At 45.1% G+C, this 19290-nt stretch overlaps 1 protein-coding gene across 5 annotated transcripts in view; it reads right to left on the reverse strand.

Moving 5' to 3' along the window:
• Window positions 1–19290, reverse strand: part of USP45 (ubiquitin specific peptidase 45) — a 254120-nt gene that overhangs the window by 176756 nt on the left and 58074 nt on the right. For 4 of the 5 annotated variants that reach the window (XM_068231216.1, XM_068231218.1, XM_068231215.1 and 1 more), the window contains exons 2-3: window positions 11016–11120; window positions 401–570 (exon numbers count right to left, since the gene is read on the reverse strand). In XM_068231216.1, the coding sequence (XP_068087317.1) occupies window positions 401–570; window positions 11016–11115 (270 nt within the window). In that variant the 5' untranslated portion in view covers window positions 11116–11120. Of the gene's footprint in view, window positions 1–400; window positions 571–1819; window positions 2068–11015; window positions 11121–19290 lie in introns of those variants that run through there. The other variant, XM_068231219.1, reaches the window with a different exon arrangement.

Raw genomic sequence — 19290 nt, forward strand, 5'->3', positions numbered from 1 at the left:
GGAGCGAGGACACGACAACGCAGGCGCAGTGGTTTTCTGACTTTAAAGTCAGAAATTCCAGAAGTGAACCGGAGGTGGGCCGGAGCATTGGGGAGTGGCTGCGCCAACACAGGATGTCTGCGGGGGACCATTAGAAGCCCCGGGTAAGTTCAGCTCATTTTCCCCTGACCCCCCTACAGTATCCCTTTAAGCACAGAACAAGCAACAAGAATGCACCCATTAAAAATGAATGCAACAATACATTCAGTACATTAAGAAAGTAAATTGTGCTGCCTATTTTTGGATCCATAGTCTAATCAGGACACCTAGTTTCCTAGCAAGCTCTTGACCGTTTCAGTTTCCATGCTGTTGTTTTCAAAGGGCTCTAGCTTATAATAAATATCATAATGTCCATAATTACCTGATGGCCACATTTAAGGCACAGCCAAATATCAGCAGGAGCTGCAGGCTCTCCATCCTTCATCCTCCTCTCTTTAATACAGTCTGTGCATGTGGACCACACATTTTGTAACACCGCTTTCTTGACTTGATTCACATCCACGGCTTGACTAACATGATGGCATGTAAGACCTGGCAAAAAAAAAAAAAAAGTTATTCGAATTTCAGAAGGTGATTTATGTACATATTTCACACAAGCTATGTTTTATCATGTAGTTAGTCACTACTTATAACAATAGTGACTTGATTTTTTAAATGTATTACTTATTAATCACCAAAGCACCTCTGGATCCCAATGTTTAGCTTAGTATATGTTGGAAAACACAAGTTAATGGGAATTGCATTAAAAAAAAAAAAAAGCCAGATACCAGGGGTGCTCACCGACCTCAATCACGAGTGATTACGGTACTCGTGATTCAAATGAAGTGTGCGGCGGAAATAGAATGGGTTATTTACCCATAATTCCGCCGTCTGCCGTTCCAAAAGAGCTTGCACGCTTCCTATTGGTCGCGTTGCAGCGGTGTGAGGATTGCAACGTGACCAATAGGACGCGTGCAAGCTCTTTGGAACGCAGGGCGGATGGCGGAATTATGGGTAAATAACCCATTCTATCCCTGCCGTACACCTGCACCAAATGAACCTCATTTGAATCACGAGTAATCACTCGTGATTACGGTCGGTGAGCACCCCTGCCAGATACTTACCTAAGGAGAGGGAAGGCTCTGGGTCCTATAAGCCTTCCCCTTCCTCTCCTCGCCCGGTGCCCTCGTTGCAACGGCAGCTCCTCCGTTTGAATCCCCCCACTGTGGGGGACTTCGGAAGTCTTCGGGAACCGAGTCCTCCTGAAGATAACACAAAATTGATTCCTATCTAGAGTGTGTACATTGTAAAATATAACTTTTATTATTACAATTAAAAAATAATTCATATACCTTATTTACTAACTGAGGTAGGTTACAAATTCGATGATCAGATAATAGTCATTTACAAATATATATCCGATCGTCCCATTCCTCACTAAGATTGCTAAAGTGCTATTAAGATTCCCCCCACCACCAATCCGACATGTTTCAGCTCCCCATTTGGAGCCGTCGTCAGGGAATTAAAGTGCTAAGTGCTAGGGTGCAAGGTGCATATCTTATAAACTAACAATCACAACATGTGAAAAACAAAAAAATGAGAGCAGTGCTCTCCAGCTCAGTCATCAAGTGAGCTCCATCAGAAGGCTGCCTTATATACTCTCCACTGTGGGAGTGTCGTGCAAATTCAGTCACTCCCCACAATGGTTGGCCACAATTGGGCCAGAGATCAATCAATCACTGTATCCTGTGGCTGATTAGCTGTCATATTTATTACTATGATATCAAAAAACATCACTTACAGGTACATATGGCCTCCCAGCTTCATTGTATAGGATGTGTATAAGTCCATCATTTCAAGTCCTTCAGCTTTATATCTATATACCCTCCAAAATTAACAAAAACGCCAAGTGTCGTTCTCTCCACCATAGGGATGTATTGGGCCAATCCTATTGGTCACATGTGCCTCTCTCCGCCCACCTCCTTCCAATCATCAGAGTCCATTTGCCGGAGGCAGCGCTCACCTCTCATTGGAGTCTGCCGCCGTCCTAACCACCTCCATATCCAATCAGCGCTCATCTCCACCGAGCACTGCGCTGTTATTGCGCACATATATACAGGGCGGGACAGAGTCCTCCTACCAACCAATCCCAGGATCGTACATCAGGGCAGGGCGGGCATGGGGCAGCGACTTATTACTATTCAGCCCATCGCCAGATATCAGCAGCATGGTAAACGTCCCGTTGCTATGGAAACCCTTTCTGTTTACTATCATTACTGCCAGAGAAAGCTTTATTCATACATATATCCGCATATTATCATTATAACGCGGAATTTGTGACTATATAATTCTGCATAACGGCATCATTTAGAAATAACCTAACAACGAGCAAAAATGGGGTAATAAAGCTTTCTCTAGCAGTAATGATAGTAAACAGAAAGGGTTTCCATAGCAACGGGACGTTTACCATGTTCGGTGTTCTCCCCAGAATTTTTTTCTAGAAGGGAAAGCGCGCGCTCCATCCCCCCTCCCACCCCACACTATTAAATTGACAGACTAGGCTCGGTCTTGTTGTAGTGGGATCTCTTAAAGGGATAAAATTAGGCTAGTTACTTGCCTGGAGATTCTTCTAGCCCCCTAAAGTCCTCCTGCTCCCCTCACCTCCATTCCACGCTGCTCTGTTACATAGCCTCACACCTCCTCGATCATGCTCCTGTGGTCAGGAGTGCTTTGCCCATGCGCAGATGCAGAATGCTACCGGTCATGGGAATGTGATGGAGGAGGCGAGTGACACTTCAGAGAGGAACACAGTGGTATGGAATGACTGCAAGGGAGAAGAACAACTTAAGGGGCTGGAAGAAGCCCCAGGTAAGTAACTGGCCATTTTCCTTTAACAAGTTAAAGTGTCCTTTAAAATTCTAACTACCCTTCTGCTGATTTAACCATGAAACTAGCAGCTTTTCCCATATACATGGGTGGTCCCAGTGTGGAAATGAGCATTTTTGGGCTATAGCATGATATTGATAAGCAGGCAGCTTATCAATATTATGCTATAGCCCCCTGTTTGCATATAGCTAGCATAGGAGGTCAATTTTGACCACTGGTCCGTTTTGAGCATCTGAACTCAAAGTGCATCTGTAACGCTAAGTGTAAAGAATATACAACGACCAGAATTAGACATCACCCATTTTGTTTTTCAGGTACGATCCCAACTTCATCTATCGATTTCTATCTGATTGCAAATCTGTCTGTCTATGGTTCGATCCCAACTTCATATATCGATTTCTATCTGATTGCAATATCTGTCTGTCTATGGTACGATCCCAACTTCATCTATCGATTTCTATCTGATTGCAATATCTGTCTGTCAATGGTACGATCCCAACTTCATCTATCGATTTCTATCTGATTGCATTATTATATGTCTGTTTGTAACATACCATGCCCTGCTATCTGACTATAGACATTCTTGGTTTTAAATTTGTGTCAACCTCTGATCTTTGATTCCATTCCACTAGTTCCTAGCTTTTGGCCTTATCTAGGTCTTGGCTTTAAATTAACATATAACTTATTGCCTTGCCAGCTGTTTATGCAGTGTTCTATGCTGCGTTTGATCTGTGAGTTAGATTTCTGTCCAGCCCCATACAGAGTCTCCTTTAAATTCCAGCCTACAAGGCTAATGCTGGGTACACACTATGAGATTTTCTGGTCGATTTACTGTCAGATCGATTATTTCCAACATGTTCGATTTGCTTTCGATCGTTTTCCGAGCATTTTCTGATCGATTTCCGTGCACTTTAATAGGAAATCGATCGGAAAACGATCGAAAAGCAAATCGAACATGTTGGAAATAATCGATCTGACAGTAAATCGACCACAAAATCTCATAGTGTGTACCCAGCATGAGACTCCCATTCAAACACTTCACCATCTCACCTGCATTCAGTCTGTTAATTAAGATGCTGGCAGCCTGTTTGCATATAGCTAGCATAGGAGGTAAATTTTGACCACTGGTCAGTTTTGAGCATTTGAGCTCAAAGTGTAAAGAAAATACAACGACCAGAATTAGACCAGAATTGAACCAGAAGGGAACAGAAAGAACCGACAGAAAACTCTGCTTCTCTGGTTAGTTGCAAAAATGTTCAATCTGGTGTTTACTATCTGCCTGCTCTCCCCAGCCATCCTCAAATCTCTCCACACACTACATCCCCCTGCTGTCAGCAATATTCTGTACATTTCACCATCCCTCCTATCCACTCCACAGCTCGCCTCTCATGAGATTTTCTTATACTTACAACCTCACCTTCCTTGTCACACTACGTCTAAATATAAGTCTACACCGCAACTTCTGCTCCGCTATATCTGCCTACTCCTCCTTGTTGCTGGGGACATTTTACCTAACCCTGGACCCCCACTCCCCCCTGCGAATCACACTGTTTGCAATAAATCAAATTTCCCTCCCTCTTACTGTAACCTTATTAATATTGCACTCCTTCCCCCTACATCCCCTCCGATCTTGACTGCCCTCTGGAATGCCTGCTCAGTCTGCAACAAACTTCCCTTTATCCATGATCTTTTCATTTCCAATGCTTTCACATTCTTTGGGATCACTGAAACCTGGTTGACCCCTTCTGACACAGTCTAACCTGCCGCCCTCTCCTATGGAGGTTTCCGCTTTAGCCACACTCCTAGAGGTGGGAATAAGCATGGTGGTGGTGTGGGCATTCTCCTCTCAGATAAATGCTCCTTCAAGCCTCTCACTCCTATTCCCTCTCTCTCCCTGCCATCCTTTGAAGTCCATGCAGTCCGACTATACTCTCCCTTGAACCTCCAAATTGCAGTTATTTACCGCCCTCCAGGCCCTGCTTCTGTTTTCTTGGATCATTTCTCTGCCTGGCTTCTCCAGTTCCTATCCTATGACATCCCTACCATCATCATGGGTGATTTTAACATTCCTATTGACACCAATAACACTGTCTCCAAAAAACTTCTATCACTCACTTCCTCCTATGGCTTGTCTCAGTGGTCCTCTACCTCAACCCACAGTGATGGCCATACGCTTGACCTTGTATTCACTCGTCTCTGCTCTGTCACTGACTTTCCTAATGATCCACTACCACTCTCTGACCATAACCTACTTAGCTTCTCTCTCTCCTCCTCTTCTTTTCTTACCACCCTGGCACAAGCACGCTCACATACTCGAAGAAACTATCGCAATCTAGACATTCAAACTGTCTCTGATGCCCTGGCACCTCTCCTCACACAATTCTTCACTGACCCAGACTCGGCTGCTATACACTACAACAGCTCCATTACAAAAGTCATGGAGGACTTCACCCCCCTCGTCAATGCCCGCCCTCACCGTGTCTGTCGCCAACCCTGGATGACCAAAACCACTAAACAGTTAAAAAGATGCTCTAGAGCAGCTGAACGGCGCTGGAGGAAAAGTAACACAAATGAGGACTTCATCTTATATAAAATTGCCTTGAACAACTTCAGAAATGCACTCTCTGTGGCAAAAAAGTCCTATTTTTCTTCCCTAATATCCGCCCATTTACACAATCCAAAACGCTTGTTCAGCACCTTCAACTCCGTTCTCCATCCCCCTCCTCCTTCATCTTGCTTATCAGCTGAAGAATTTGCAACATACTTCACTGATAAAATTGACAAAATCAGAAGTGAATTTTCCATGCAGCCCTCAAATCCCACCTCCACACCTCTCATTGACTGTTCTCTAACTACCTTCTCTCAACTCTCTGAACACTCTCTTTCCTCTATAATTGTCAAAGCTAATCTAACCACCTGTTCTTTGGATCCTATTCCCTCCCATTTCATTCCGCAGCTATCCTCATCTCTCTCGCCTGCACTAACAACGCTATTTAACCTGTCTCTCTCTACTGGCATCTTTCCATCCCCACTCAAAAAAGCTGCTTAACACTACTTAACAAACCTTCTCTAGATCCTACCACACTTGCCAACTACCGCCCAGTGTCACTTCTCCCATTTGCATCCAAACTACTTGAACGCCATATACATGCAGAATTAAGCCATTATTTATCTGCTAACTCCCTACTTGATCAGTTCCAGTCTGGCTTTCGCTCTAACCACTCCACGGAAACAGCCCTTACCAAAGTGGCCAATGACCTTCTTACAGCCAAATCCAAAGGTCAATTTTCCATACTCATCCTTCTTGACCTGTCATCAGCATTTGATACTGTCGACCACACCTTACTCCTACAAATACTTTCAAATGTCGGAATAAAGGGCCTTGCTCTCACATGGTTATCTTCCTACCTCTCTGGAAGGTCCTTCACAGTCTCCTACTCAGATCAGATCTCTTCTCCTCATGCTTTGTCTGTCGGGGGTTCCCCAAGGCTCTGTCCTTGGTCCCCTCCTCTTTTCCATCTACATGCATGGTCTTGGTGATTTAATCAACTCATTCGGGTTTCAATACCACCTCTATGCAGACGATACACAACTATACCTCTCTGCCCCAGACCTTAACTCCCTCCTTAAACATGTTCCTGACTGCGTGTCTGCTATATCCTCCTTCATATCCTCTCGCTTCCTAAAACTTAATATGAGTAAAACTGAACTAATAATTTTTCCACCCCCACTGTCCACCTCACTGCCTGAAGTAACAATAAATGTTAATAACACTCCCATAACTTCAGTTCCCAAAGCTCGGTGCTTGGGGGTGATATTCGACTCATCTCTCTCTTTTATTCCTCATGTTCACTCCATAACCAGCTCCTGCCATCTCCAACTCAAAAACATATCTCGCATCCGTCCCTTTCTCACTCAAGACACAACTAAAATGTTAATACATGCTCTCATAATTTCTCGTCTGGACTACTGCAACGTACTACTTTGTGGACTACCGTCTAACAAACTGGCCCCGCTCCAGTCGGTACTGAACTCAGCTGCTCGTCTCATTCATCTTTATTCTCGATCTTCCTCTGCCGACCCTCTTTGTCAAGCTCTTCACTGGCTGAAAATTAACCAGAGGATTCAGTTCAAACTCCTAACCCTAACCTACAAAGCTCTCCACAATCTCTCTCCCCGGTACATATCCTCACTAATCTCCAGATACAAACCCAATCGCAATCTCAGATCTGCACATGATCTTCTGTTGTCCTCCTCTAGAATCAACTCCTCACGTTCACAAGACTTCGCACGCGCTTTACCCCTCCTCTGGAATGCCCTCCCACAACACATCCGTCACTCGCCAACCTTTGTTACCTTTAAACGCTCTCTAAAAATACACTTGTTCCGACAAGCATATGCTCTACCTTAGGCCACTTCCCTTTGTACTAAGACCAAATTGCACTCCTACTAGGTATCCTAAAACACAAAGCCTCTATATATTTGCTGCATACTACCCCTCCTCCTGTCCCCCCCCCCCCCCCCCCATTCCCTTTAGATTGTAAACTTGCAAGGGCAGGGCTCTCTCCCCCTTTTGTGTCTTGGTAACCATCATACATTTTATTCATCACGTTAATTTTATCACTGTCATTACCAATTCTATAATTTGTATTTTGTATCATTCTTTGTATTTTGTCACTAATTATGTATCTTGTATATTGGTGTACACCATTGTCTGTATTATTATGTACCCCATGTTTGTTTCTTACTTTGTACAGCGCCACGGAATATGTTGGCGCTTTATAAATCAATAATAGTAATAATAATAATAATAATATCCCCTCTTACACCACCCATGTACATAGGAAACATGGGGGAAAAAAATCTTGGTAGTTTCACTTTCAAATCTGCAGATTGAACCTGGCTGCTGGTTGTAATGTGACACTGTCAGTCACACGAGATATTGCTGGCTATGTGGCTGTAAAGGGGCCAGGGTGTCTCTCACTAATCACTCTGTGCCTCCCCCACCCACAAGCTGCAGCTCCCTCTCACCAGTGACACTCACCTCTGGCATTAATCAGGGCCCGGGGAAGGCAGTGACAGGACAAGATAATCGTGGTAAAAGGGTCAAGGCAGCATCATAAAGTTCTGGCTGGCGGGGGCTGAGTTGGAGGCCCCCCTCCTCCATTAGAAGCCAGCGAGACTCGCACATACGCAAACACGCTGCGGCTGGCAGCAGGACCAGTATAGGGAGAGCAGGAGAGTGTCTGGCAAAACATTCTACAAAGCACACAGCTGTGCGTTATCTCCAGCTCATATGAGCTGCGAGTACTGGGAGAGGATGAGGGGGACAGCTTCTGGATGTACATTCCGAGAGCTGTGCTTCCTCTCTCTTCAGCTCAACTTAGCTGCGTGTTTGACGTTCCTGCATTCCCCGCCCCTCCACAAAACACACAACTGCTGGGAGCTGAGGAGGAGGGCGGAGATAGCCTCCCTGAGTGACAGCGGCTGGCTGCAATGATACAGCCACCACTGCTCACTAATGAGCCGCACAGAACGGGATAACTTTACCCGGGCGCTAGGGGGAGATCAGCCGGGCGGCCCGCCCAGGTAAATGGCTCTGGGGAGAACACTGCATGTTGCTGATATACGGCGATGGGCTGAATAGTAATAAGTCGCTGCCCCATGCCCGCCCTGCCCTGATGTACGATCCTGGGATTGGTTGGTAAGAGGACTCTGTCCCGCCCTGTATATATGTGCGCAATAACAGCGCAGCTCTCGGTGGAGATGAGCGCTGATTGGATATGGAGGTGGTCAGGACGGTGGCAGACTCCAATGAGAGGTGAGCGCTGCCTCCGGCAAATGGGCTCTGAGGATTGGAGGGAGGTGGGCGGAGATACAGTGATTGATGGATCTCTGGGCCAATTGTGACCAACCATTGTGGGGAGTGACTGAATTTGCACGACACTCCCACAGTGGAGAGTATATAAGGCAGCCTTCTGATGGAGCTCACTTGATAACTAACTGAGCTGGAGAGCACTGCTCTCATTTTTTTGTTTTTCATATGCTGTGATTGTTAGTTTATAAGATATGCACCTTGCACCCTAGCACTTAGCACTTTAATTCCCTGACGACGGCTCCAAATGGGGAGCTGAAACATGTCGGATTGGTGGTGGGGGGAATCTTAATAGCACTTTAGCAATCTTAGGCCTGGTGCACACCAGAGGAGTTTTTCTGAGCGTTTTGAGTTTTTAAATCTGCTGCTAATGTTATCCTATGTGTCTGTGCACACTGGAGCAATGAGGTTTTGTAAAAAACCCCATAGCATTACATTGGGAAGAGCTTTTAGATGTTTCAAAAGCTCTTCCCAATGTAATGCTATGGTTTTTTTTTACAAAGCCTTATTGCTCCAGTGTGCACAGACACATAGGATAACATTAGCAGCAGATTTAAAAACTCAAACCGCTCAGAAAAACTCCTCTGGTGTGCCCCAGGCCTTAGTGAGGAATGGGACGATCAGATATATATTTGCAAATGACTATTATCTGATCATCGAATTTGTAACCTACCTCAGTTAGTAAATAAGGCATATGAATGATTTTTAATTGTAATAATAAAAGTTATATTTTATAATGTACACACTCTAGATAGGAATCAATTTTGTGTTTTCTAATAAATCAGGTTATGTGAATTGTCCTCCTGAAGATAGGCGGCTCCATACTGCATCACGCGCGCGAGAGAGAGAGGGGGGGGGGGTGATCATTCGTGCGCAGTATGGAGTGGCCCGTCTTCAGGAGTACTCAGGCTCCCGAAGACTTTCCAAAGCCTCCTTCAATGGCAGAGGGAGCAGTATTAGACCAAATTGGTTGAATACTGCTACCGGGGAGCCAGCGCTGGAACACGGGGACCAAGAGAGGAGAAGGAAGGCTCTATAGGACCCAGAGCCTTCCCTCTCCTTAGGTAAGTGTCTAGTTAATGTTTTATTTTTTTTCGATTCCCATTCACTTTAACAGCAAAGAGGAGAGATGATTGTGAGTGTCAAAAAGTCTTGCTTCAAATGATTTTATTTCATATTCTTTTATATCACTGGTGTGTCTTGAGAATGGGCATTCATGAGTCTGAAAAAGCATTTAGTTCACCTGACAGGGAAATGGAAGCCACCATAAGTGATTCCCTTTTAAAACAAAACCAGTTGCCTGTGATCCTGCTAATCTTTCATGCACCAGTAGTATTTGAATCACACAACTGAAACAAGCATGAGGCAAATGCTGTCACACATCTGATCTGCATGCTCGTTTATTGTCTATGGATAAAATATTTGAGGCAGAGGATGAGCAGGACGGCCAGGCAATCTGCATTGTTTAAAAGGAAACAAATATGACGCCTCCATATGCCTCTCAGGTCAGTCATCCTGTAACATACAACACCCCACCCAATGATAAATCCTTATCCTCCTTTACAGACTAACATCCTCAATATGGCCTCCAGCACTCATAGCAAATAGCGCCCTTCCCCATCCACCTCACAAAAGACTGGGCTAGTTCAATTACAAAAAATACATATCCTAATGATGCCACTATGTATTCGGCACAAAGTCTAAAATAGTCCAATTCACAGAATAGACCACAGATGAGGGACTTGTTAAACATAGGATCCATTCAGACGTGTCTATTCTCTCCTGAAAGCGGACAGAAGTCGGACATGTCATAATAGCAATGTCTGATGCAAAGGACATATCTGAACAAGTTCTCTTTCCATATTCATAACCAAAGAATGGTTTCATCCTCCACATTTTGCTGCATTTTAATAGACTACAATACCAACATCTTGCCTTTTCTACTCATTTAATTCTTTTGCAAAGTGCGCTGGAGCGGAAATGATTTAAGGACCAGTTTCAACACCAACAGATGCATCAGTCTTCATCCCTCATGTAAAAAGGCTGATTGGTCCTAAACAATTTGGATTAATACAATCTCATTCACCACCACGGACCATTATTGACTTACCTAGGATTTCCTTATTGTGTACATATGCTCTGCATACATTGCTACTAGGCTTAATGCATACAAGCTAGAAATGCTAGATGATATACTGTACAAAGTAAATAGCTAATTATGACGGCTTAAGCATACCAACAAAGTCATCTGAGGAATCCTCATCTGGAGGCAGATTTGTCCGCTTACTCCTCCTCTTCTCGGAACTCAACAAAAGAGATTGTTCCCTTACTCTCATTTCATCTTAAAAACAAAAAAATTAAAATTAGGAAATGTTTTTTTGTAGAAAGGTGCACAAAACCTTTGCACATAATTTTAAGATCTGAGCAAAGTAAGACCGAAAAGAACATGGAAACTGTAGAACTCTCAACAGATGCTAACACACAAACCAAGACATCTGAATATGCTGGTTAATTTCATTTTTACATTTAATATTTTATACACAATTTCTACATTTCAAGCTTTCAGACACATTACTAAGGTTTTACCTCCACACATACACGTGAATAACTCCCACCCAGATTTCAATTTATGCAAAATTACAGTATTACCTAGCTAACATGCCTTTACTTTGGATAAGCAACACACACACTCACCCAATCATCACCTTTCTATTAATTTCCAAGACTGTGCTCTTATTGCATCCAAACACATTACGCACATAGTCATGGCTGACATTTTGGTTTCAAAGTCTCACACATATTATGTCATATCTTACACCTGGCATATACTTTTACTCTACACTTTGAATAAGCTCTGCACTAGTAAACACAGTTTCAAAGGTCTAGCTGCGCTTTTCCAGATTCTAAATAACAATTATATCACTTAGCTCCTAAAGATGTCCAGTCCACCTTGGTGGAGCTCTTTGCTTAAGGCCACCTCGTCTGATATCACTCTGCACTGGTTGCAGTAACTGTATACTGTACTGTTAAAGTCACCACTTTCAATATAGGAGCCCAGGGTTTTAATTCTGCCTGGAGCCATCACCTATTCAGTGGAGTCTTTGCAGGGTTGTGGAGTCGGGTACCTGGAGTCAGGGGTGGATGGTTTCAATAAACTGAGTCGTCGGACGATTTTTGTACAAACTCCACAGCCCTGGTAAGAATTAGACTAAAAAGTTAGAGAGTTGGAGAGCAATTTTGGGTACCTGGAGTAGAAGGCTTCATAAACACAGGAGTTGGAGATTGAGTCAGATGATTTTTGTACCGATCACCCAGCCCTGAGTCCTTGGTCAGGACTCCCTGATGCCAAGGAATCCGGCACGTGCAGAGGGGGGTGCTCTGGGTGCCCAGGCACCCCCCCCCCTTTTTAAAATCAGCAAAAAAGGCCCCTCTGATCGCGCAAAATAAGCCCCACCCCCAACATCGGTAAGCCCCGCCAACCCGCGAGAAGCCCCGCCTCCGTCTGGGGCACTTTCAGGTGAAAAGGCCTGGATAGGAATCCTAGTGTGGCATACTGACCTCACCCTCCACCTAGGACCCATACTGACCTCTACCTCCCCAAACACCCATAGTGACTTCTCCCTCACCCACAGTGACCTCTCCATCCACCTAGCACCCACAGTGCCCTCTCCCTCCACCTAGCACCCACAGTGACCTCTCCCTCCACCTAGCACCCACAGTGACCTCTCCCTCCCTCAGCACCCACAGTGACCTCACCCTCCCACAGTGACCTCTCCCTCCACCTAGCACCCACAGTGACCTCTCCCTCCACCTAGCACCCACAGTGACCTCTCCCTGCACCTAGCACCCACAGTGACCTCTCCCTCCCACAGTGACCTCTCCCTCCACCTAGCACCCACAGTGACCTCTCCCTGCACCTAGCACCCACAGTGACCTCTCCCTCCACCAGCACCCACAGTGACCTCTCCCTCCCACAGTGACCTCTCCCTCCACCTAGCACCCACAGTGACCTCTCCCTCCACCAGCACCCACAGTGACCTCTCCCTCCCACAGTGACCTCTCCCTCCCACAGTGACCTCTCCCTCCACCTAGCACCCACAGTGACATCTCCTTCCCCAGCACCCACATTGACCTCTCCCTCCACCTAGCACCCACAGTGACCTCTCCCTCCACCAGCACCCACAGTGACCTCTCCCTCCCACAGTGACCTCTCCCTTCACCTACCACCCACAATCATCTCTCCTTCCCCAAATCTAGCAGTGATCCTGCCTACTCCAGCACCCACACTGACCTATCCTTCCCCCAGCACCCACAGTGATCTTTCCCTCCCCCAGAGGCTACCCTCCTGTCCCCTGCAGCACTTACAGGGACCTCCCATCCCAAAAGCAGCGCCCACACTGATCTCTCCCAACACACAGCATCCACAACTACTCCCTCCTCCAATAACTACAATGACCTCTCCCAGCACCCACAGTGACCTCCCCTTCCTCCAGCACTCATACTGACCTCTTTCTTCCACAGAACCCACAGTGACCTACCCTTCCACAAGCACCCACACTGACCTCTACCTCCCCCAGCAACCACACTGACCTCTACCTCCCCTAGCAGCAACTATGCTATTCATAGCAGTACCCACAGTGACCTCCCACTCCCTGCACCCACCGCAATCCCACCAATATTCAGCACCCACATTACACTCAACCAGTAACCCCCACTATAGCAAGCACCCAGTACTTGCACCAAGCAACTTTCACCCAATACTTATATCCGACCTCCATATGGCACTTAGTACTTGCATCATTCACCCTATAGCTGGCACCCAGTACTCACACCCACTTGGCACAGTACTTGCACATTATCTGAACTCACATAAACCAGTACTAGCACCCAAAGTACCTGCACTCAGAATCCACATGACACACAATGCCCACCCATAGCTAGCACCTAGTGCAGGCAATGCACCAAGTATTCGCACCAATGTACCTGCACCCAACACCCACATGTTTCATCTGCAATAGTTCCAGTTGCACTAAGCCTCCACTTGGTGCCCAGCACAAGCACCTAACACTCACATATGACATCTAGTACTTGCACCCAGAACTCACAAGGGCTTCAGTAACTGCAATCAACGGAAGCGGGAAAAAAGGGCGCATGCCGCTAGTGGACAAAAAGGGCGCCGCCATTCACTCTCATAATAAATAGCGTTTAATGGGCGCCGAGCAGGAAAAAAGGGTGCAGGACATAAATAACGTTTACAAACGGCGCCAGGAGATTTTTAATGATTTATAAGTGTGCTTGTGGTGATTTACGTTTATAAAAATACTAAACATATTTATCTTATTTAACTAATTAAAACATTATTTAAAGTTTTATCCCTTACTGTTTGTAAAACATTATTATTCACAAAATAAAGCGATCAGTACGTAACGTAAATTGCAAAATATTTTTTGCATCCACAATTAGTAAAACATTATTATCCACATAATAAAGGGGGGTCTTAGGTTTAGGCACCACCAGGGGGGTCTTACGTTTATGCACCAACAGGGGGGTCTAGGGGTTAGGGGTAGGTACAGGGAGGGTTACTTAGGCACCAACAGGGGGGGGGGGTCTTAGGTTTAGGCACCAACAGGGGGGTCTTAGGTTTAGGCACCAACAGGGGGGTCTAGGAGTTAGGGGTAGGTACAGTGAGGGTTACTTAGGCACCAACAGGGGGGGTCTTAGGTTTAGGCACCAACAGGGGGGTCTTAGGTTTAGGCACCAACAGGGGGGTCTTAGGTTTAGGCACCAACAGGGGGGTCTATGGGTTAGGGGTAGGTACAGGGAGGGTTACTTAGGCACCAACAGAGGGGTCTTAGGTTTAGGCACCAACAGGGGGGTCTTAGGTTTAGGCACCAACAGGGGGGTCTTAGGTTTAGGCACCAACAGGGGGGTCTTAGGTTTAGGCACCAACATGGGGGTCTTAGGTTTAGGCACCAACAGGGGGGTCTTAGGTTTAGGCACCAACAGGGGGGTCTTAGGTTTAGGCACCAACAGGGGGGTCTTAGGTTTAGGCACCAACAGGGGGGTCTTAGGTTTAGGCACCAACATGGGGGTCTTAGGTTTAGGCACCAACAGGGGGGTCTTAGGTTTAGGCACCAACAGGGGGGGTCTAGGGGTTAGGGATAGGTACAGGGAGGGTTCTGTGTAAGAGTAGGCTTAGGTATAGTTTTAGTAAAATTTTAGTAATAATTACTAATGTTTTACAACACTTATTACGAACGTAGTTATATTTATATCATCGTTATAAAGAATATTTTCAGATTTTATTATAAGAACAAACCGTAAATGAAGGTTATTCACAATAATATAGAATTATAACAATTAAACATATATTATTGTTTTTTTCATAAACGTAATTATAAGTTTAACTTTAGAAACAGGGAAGATTAACGTTTTCACAATTTCCGACTTCATAAACATTATTTAATGATTTATAATTTTGTTAAACCTTATTTGTAAACTAAATATAGCACACTATTTTTATAAACCCTATTAATGATTAATTATTATTTAGAGTTTACACCCCGCGCCCTTTTTGTCCGGGCGCCCTTTTTGTACGTACGCGCAATCAACACCTACATGATGCTTGACACCAACCCATACAGCCAGAATGCACATGACACCCTGTGCCAGTACCCAGAACCCACATGGCACCCAGCATCTGCCTATAGCACTCACATGACAACAAATACCCCACTAGCCATCACCCATTACCCAGATGTTACCATGTACTCGCTCCCAGTACCCACTTGGCACTCAGTATTAGCACCCAAGACCCACATGACACCCTATAACCCCCATAATCAACACCCACATGGCATAGTACTCACACAGCACAAAGTTCCAAAGCCATTATATGCACCTAGTACCCGTCCATGGCCAGCACCCAAATAGCACCCAGTACCCATCCTTGGTCTGAACCCATATGAGACTCAGTACTCTCCCATGGCACACATCCAGACCACACATGGCACTCCCTACTCACTCATGTCCAACACTCACATGGCTCCCTGTACCAATTAGCACTCACATGGCACCCACTATTGTTTATTGCCTTCTGCTACTCATTCAGCACCCAATACAGCATAGCATCCACTGCAAATAAACACCCAATACAAACTGAACCTTGGTACCCACAGCAGCTTGACACGGACTGTACTTTGGCACATCGGCACCCACTGCAACTTAGCACAAGCTGGACCTTTGCGTCTTACCACCCACTGCATCTGGGCACCCGCTGCACCTTGGCACTTACTGCAGTTTTGCATCTACTAATGCTTAGCAACCACTGCATATTGGCAACCACTGCTTCTTTGCCTGAAAAGAAGCTTGGGTGCTGATCTAGAGGGACAGAGGTCTCAGTAATGAAAGGTGAATCCATGCCTACATCAGGCTCCACAGTGCCCACTCTAATAGTGAGCACCTATGACTGCTGATTTAAGGGTGGTGGCACCAAAGAAGTTGGTTGGAAGAAGACACAAAGTCTGCCTGATACTTCTATAAAGGTGTGTGTGTGTGTGTGTGTGTGTGTGTGTGTGTGTGTGTGTGTGTGTGTGTGTGTGTGTGTGTGTGTGTGTGTGTGTGTGTGTGTGTGTGTGTGTGTGTGTGTGTGTGTGTGTGTGTGTGTGTGTGTGTGTGTGTGTGTGTGTGTGTGTGTGTGTGTGTGTGTGTGTGTGTGTGTGTGTGTGTGTGTGTGTGTGTGTGTGTGTGTGTGTGTGTGTGTGTGGTGGTGGGGGTTAAGACTGCCTAGTGCTTTCTGGAGAAGGGGTATTACATACACAATTTAGCACGATTTATCGATTAGGGCCCCTTTTTCAAATTTGAGCACCCCCCCTTGAGAATCCTCTGCACGGCCCTGCAAGGAATATATTAAAACGTTAGAAATTAATAATCATGATGATCATGAAGATGATGATGATAATATTATTATTATTGTTAATAATAATGATTCAGGGCAGTCAATGGAGCGTGGCTTTAGCTCTTAGGGTGGATCTAAACTCAGAACTTCCTCTCTGCTCTAAAAAGATTAGGCACTTGTAACGATCGGTGTAGCACAGAGAGGATCTGATCATCGGTGATCTGCAGTATCACCGAAAATACAGATATATACCCGATTATTGATGATCTGCAGTATCACCGATAATCAGATATATTTCTAACCTCTGGACACCTGAGTAATATGAGTGTTTGTGCAACAGTAATACTTTGAGGAAAGCACCCGTATAGAGGGTGCCAGGCAGTAAGAGATACTGCTCAGAGAACAGGTTTCTTCCAATGGTCTGATGCTACCCAAGGGGCGGAGCCAGGCTGAGAGTGCGAAGGACCAGAGAGTGAGTGACACCAATGGTGAAGTGTCACTGACAGGTTTGTGAACTATCTCCAAACAGGGAAGATAGTTCTCGAGGTCGGACAGGCCAGGTCGGCAACAGACAGACAGATCAGATACAGAGACAGGAGACAGATTCGGAATCTAAAGACAAGCAGGGTTCAGCAACAGAGTATCAGATATCGCGAAGTACCAAATCAGAGATCAAGAGAGTGGTCAGGAAAGCAGAAAGTCATAACAGATAATAACAATGCCTAGTCTTAGGTGTGAGCTTCGTGATCATCAACACCCTGGAACTAGTCTGATATATAACAGAATGATAATACAGTTCCCTAGTCTTGGGTGTGAGTTCCTTGATCATCAACACCCTGGAACTAGTCTGAAGTAATAACAGAATGGTAATACAGTTCCCTAGTCTTTGGTGTGAGTTCCTTGATCAACACCCTGGAACTAGCCTGAAGTAATAACACAGAAAATATCACAGATACTGACAAGGTCTGAGTGCTACCACGTAGTGATCGCAACGCCAGACACCAGAGAAATGAACAGCACCCAGTATATATACACAAGCGCTCTCCGGCGCCTCCCCTAAGTGCTGGACCAATGAAACCTGATAGAATTGTCAGCTGATCGGCTGGATCAGCTGACACCCTTCTGACTGTCATAAAGGCTCTGCCTCTCAACACGCGAGCGCGCGTCCTTCTGAACCTGTGTGGACTATCAGTCCTAGCCACATCAGACATGTGTTGTAATGTATCTGCTGGTTTGAACGCAGGGCCAGCCGCACCGCTGTCAGAGCATGCGGCGGTTTCCCCGCGTTCAGCCATACTGCTAGTGGTAGGCCCATGCATGCAAACCACCGCATCGGACGCGGAATCCGCCGCCTTGTTCACTGGGCATGCGGCGGTTTCTCCGCGCTCTGTCAGGCTAGTGGATGCCATGTTGGACGCGGAATTAGCCGCCTTACTCTGAGTACTCGCGGCGGCTTTTCCACATTTTCTCACAGCACTGCATGATAACCTTCAGGAAGAAAAAAATTATTTGTTACAATTTATGGAAATACTAAAAGGTGGCCATACACTTGTTAGATTAGCAGCAGAAAGATCATCAGATAGATTTCTGGTCTATCTGATGTGTTTAGGAACATTTTTTTTACTAGGAACAGATTTCCAATAAATTTCAGTATGAAATCTATTGAAAATCGGTCTGATGGCATTTTTTTGCCATCAAATTTCCATTAGGTCCAATGGCAAATGATAAGCAATCTCAACAGATAGACCTAGATTTTCCAGTATGTCAGATCGATTGAAAACGATCGAAATCGGCCACAAATCGATCGGCCAATCGATTTGTGATCGATCAATTGGCCGCTAATTGGCTCAGTGTATGGGCCCCTTAAAACCAACTTGCAGGGGGCACAGGGTTAAGCCTTAGTCTTTATTTGTGAAGTGAAAAACTTTTCATTGTGTGATGCACAAGAGTTCAGTTCCACTTTGTGCACTTTTAGTCAGACAGGAGAAACATTTTGCTAACCACTTATGCTTTCTAACAATAACCACCTACTCTCCTTTCTAATACTGCTGTATAAAATATCTATACTCATTCCTACTATTACTATTCTCAAACTTGCCCATGCCCCTGCTTATACTAATATGCCCCACTGCATTCTTACCTACAACCTGGGCAATGCCCAACTGGCATAAAATTGCTAATAAGAAATGACAAAGCTAACTTCTTGCCCATGGAGAATCTTTAAGCTCCAACTGCAGTTATACCTAAGCCAGGCAAGGATGCAAGAGAATATTCCTATTCTTGACCCATTTCACTATTTCATGCAGACATCAAAACACATAGTAAAATTCTAGCATATAGATTACACAAAAATCAAGTTAGAATAAAAACATTAAAACTCTCCTAATTGTGGCCACACACACACTACAATTCTTTCACTTTTTTTTTCCGATAGGACAATTTTGGTTTTTTTTAGCTCAAATGAAAAATAAGACTCTTGTAACTAATTTACCATACAAGTATGTTCAATTTTATTTAATGCATCTGTAAAGCACCAATATATTACGCAGCGCTGGACAATAAGTAAATACAATGGTACAAAGGATGCCAGATGTAGCGTTCAAGGTTAATGTAG

This window comes from Hyperolius riggenbachi, chromosome 4, assembly GCF_040937935.1.
Source record: "Hyperolius riggenbachi isolate aHypRig1 chromosome 4, aHypRig1.pri, whole genome shotgun sequence".
Classification (NCBI taxonomy): domain Eukaryota; kingdom Metazoa; phylum Chordata; class Amphibia; order Anura; family Hyperoliidae; genus Hyperolius; species Hyperolius riggenbachi.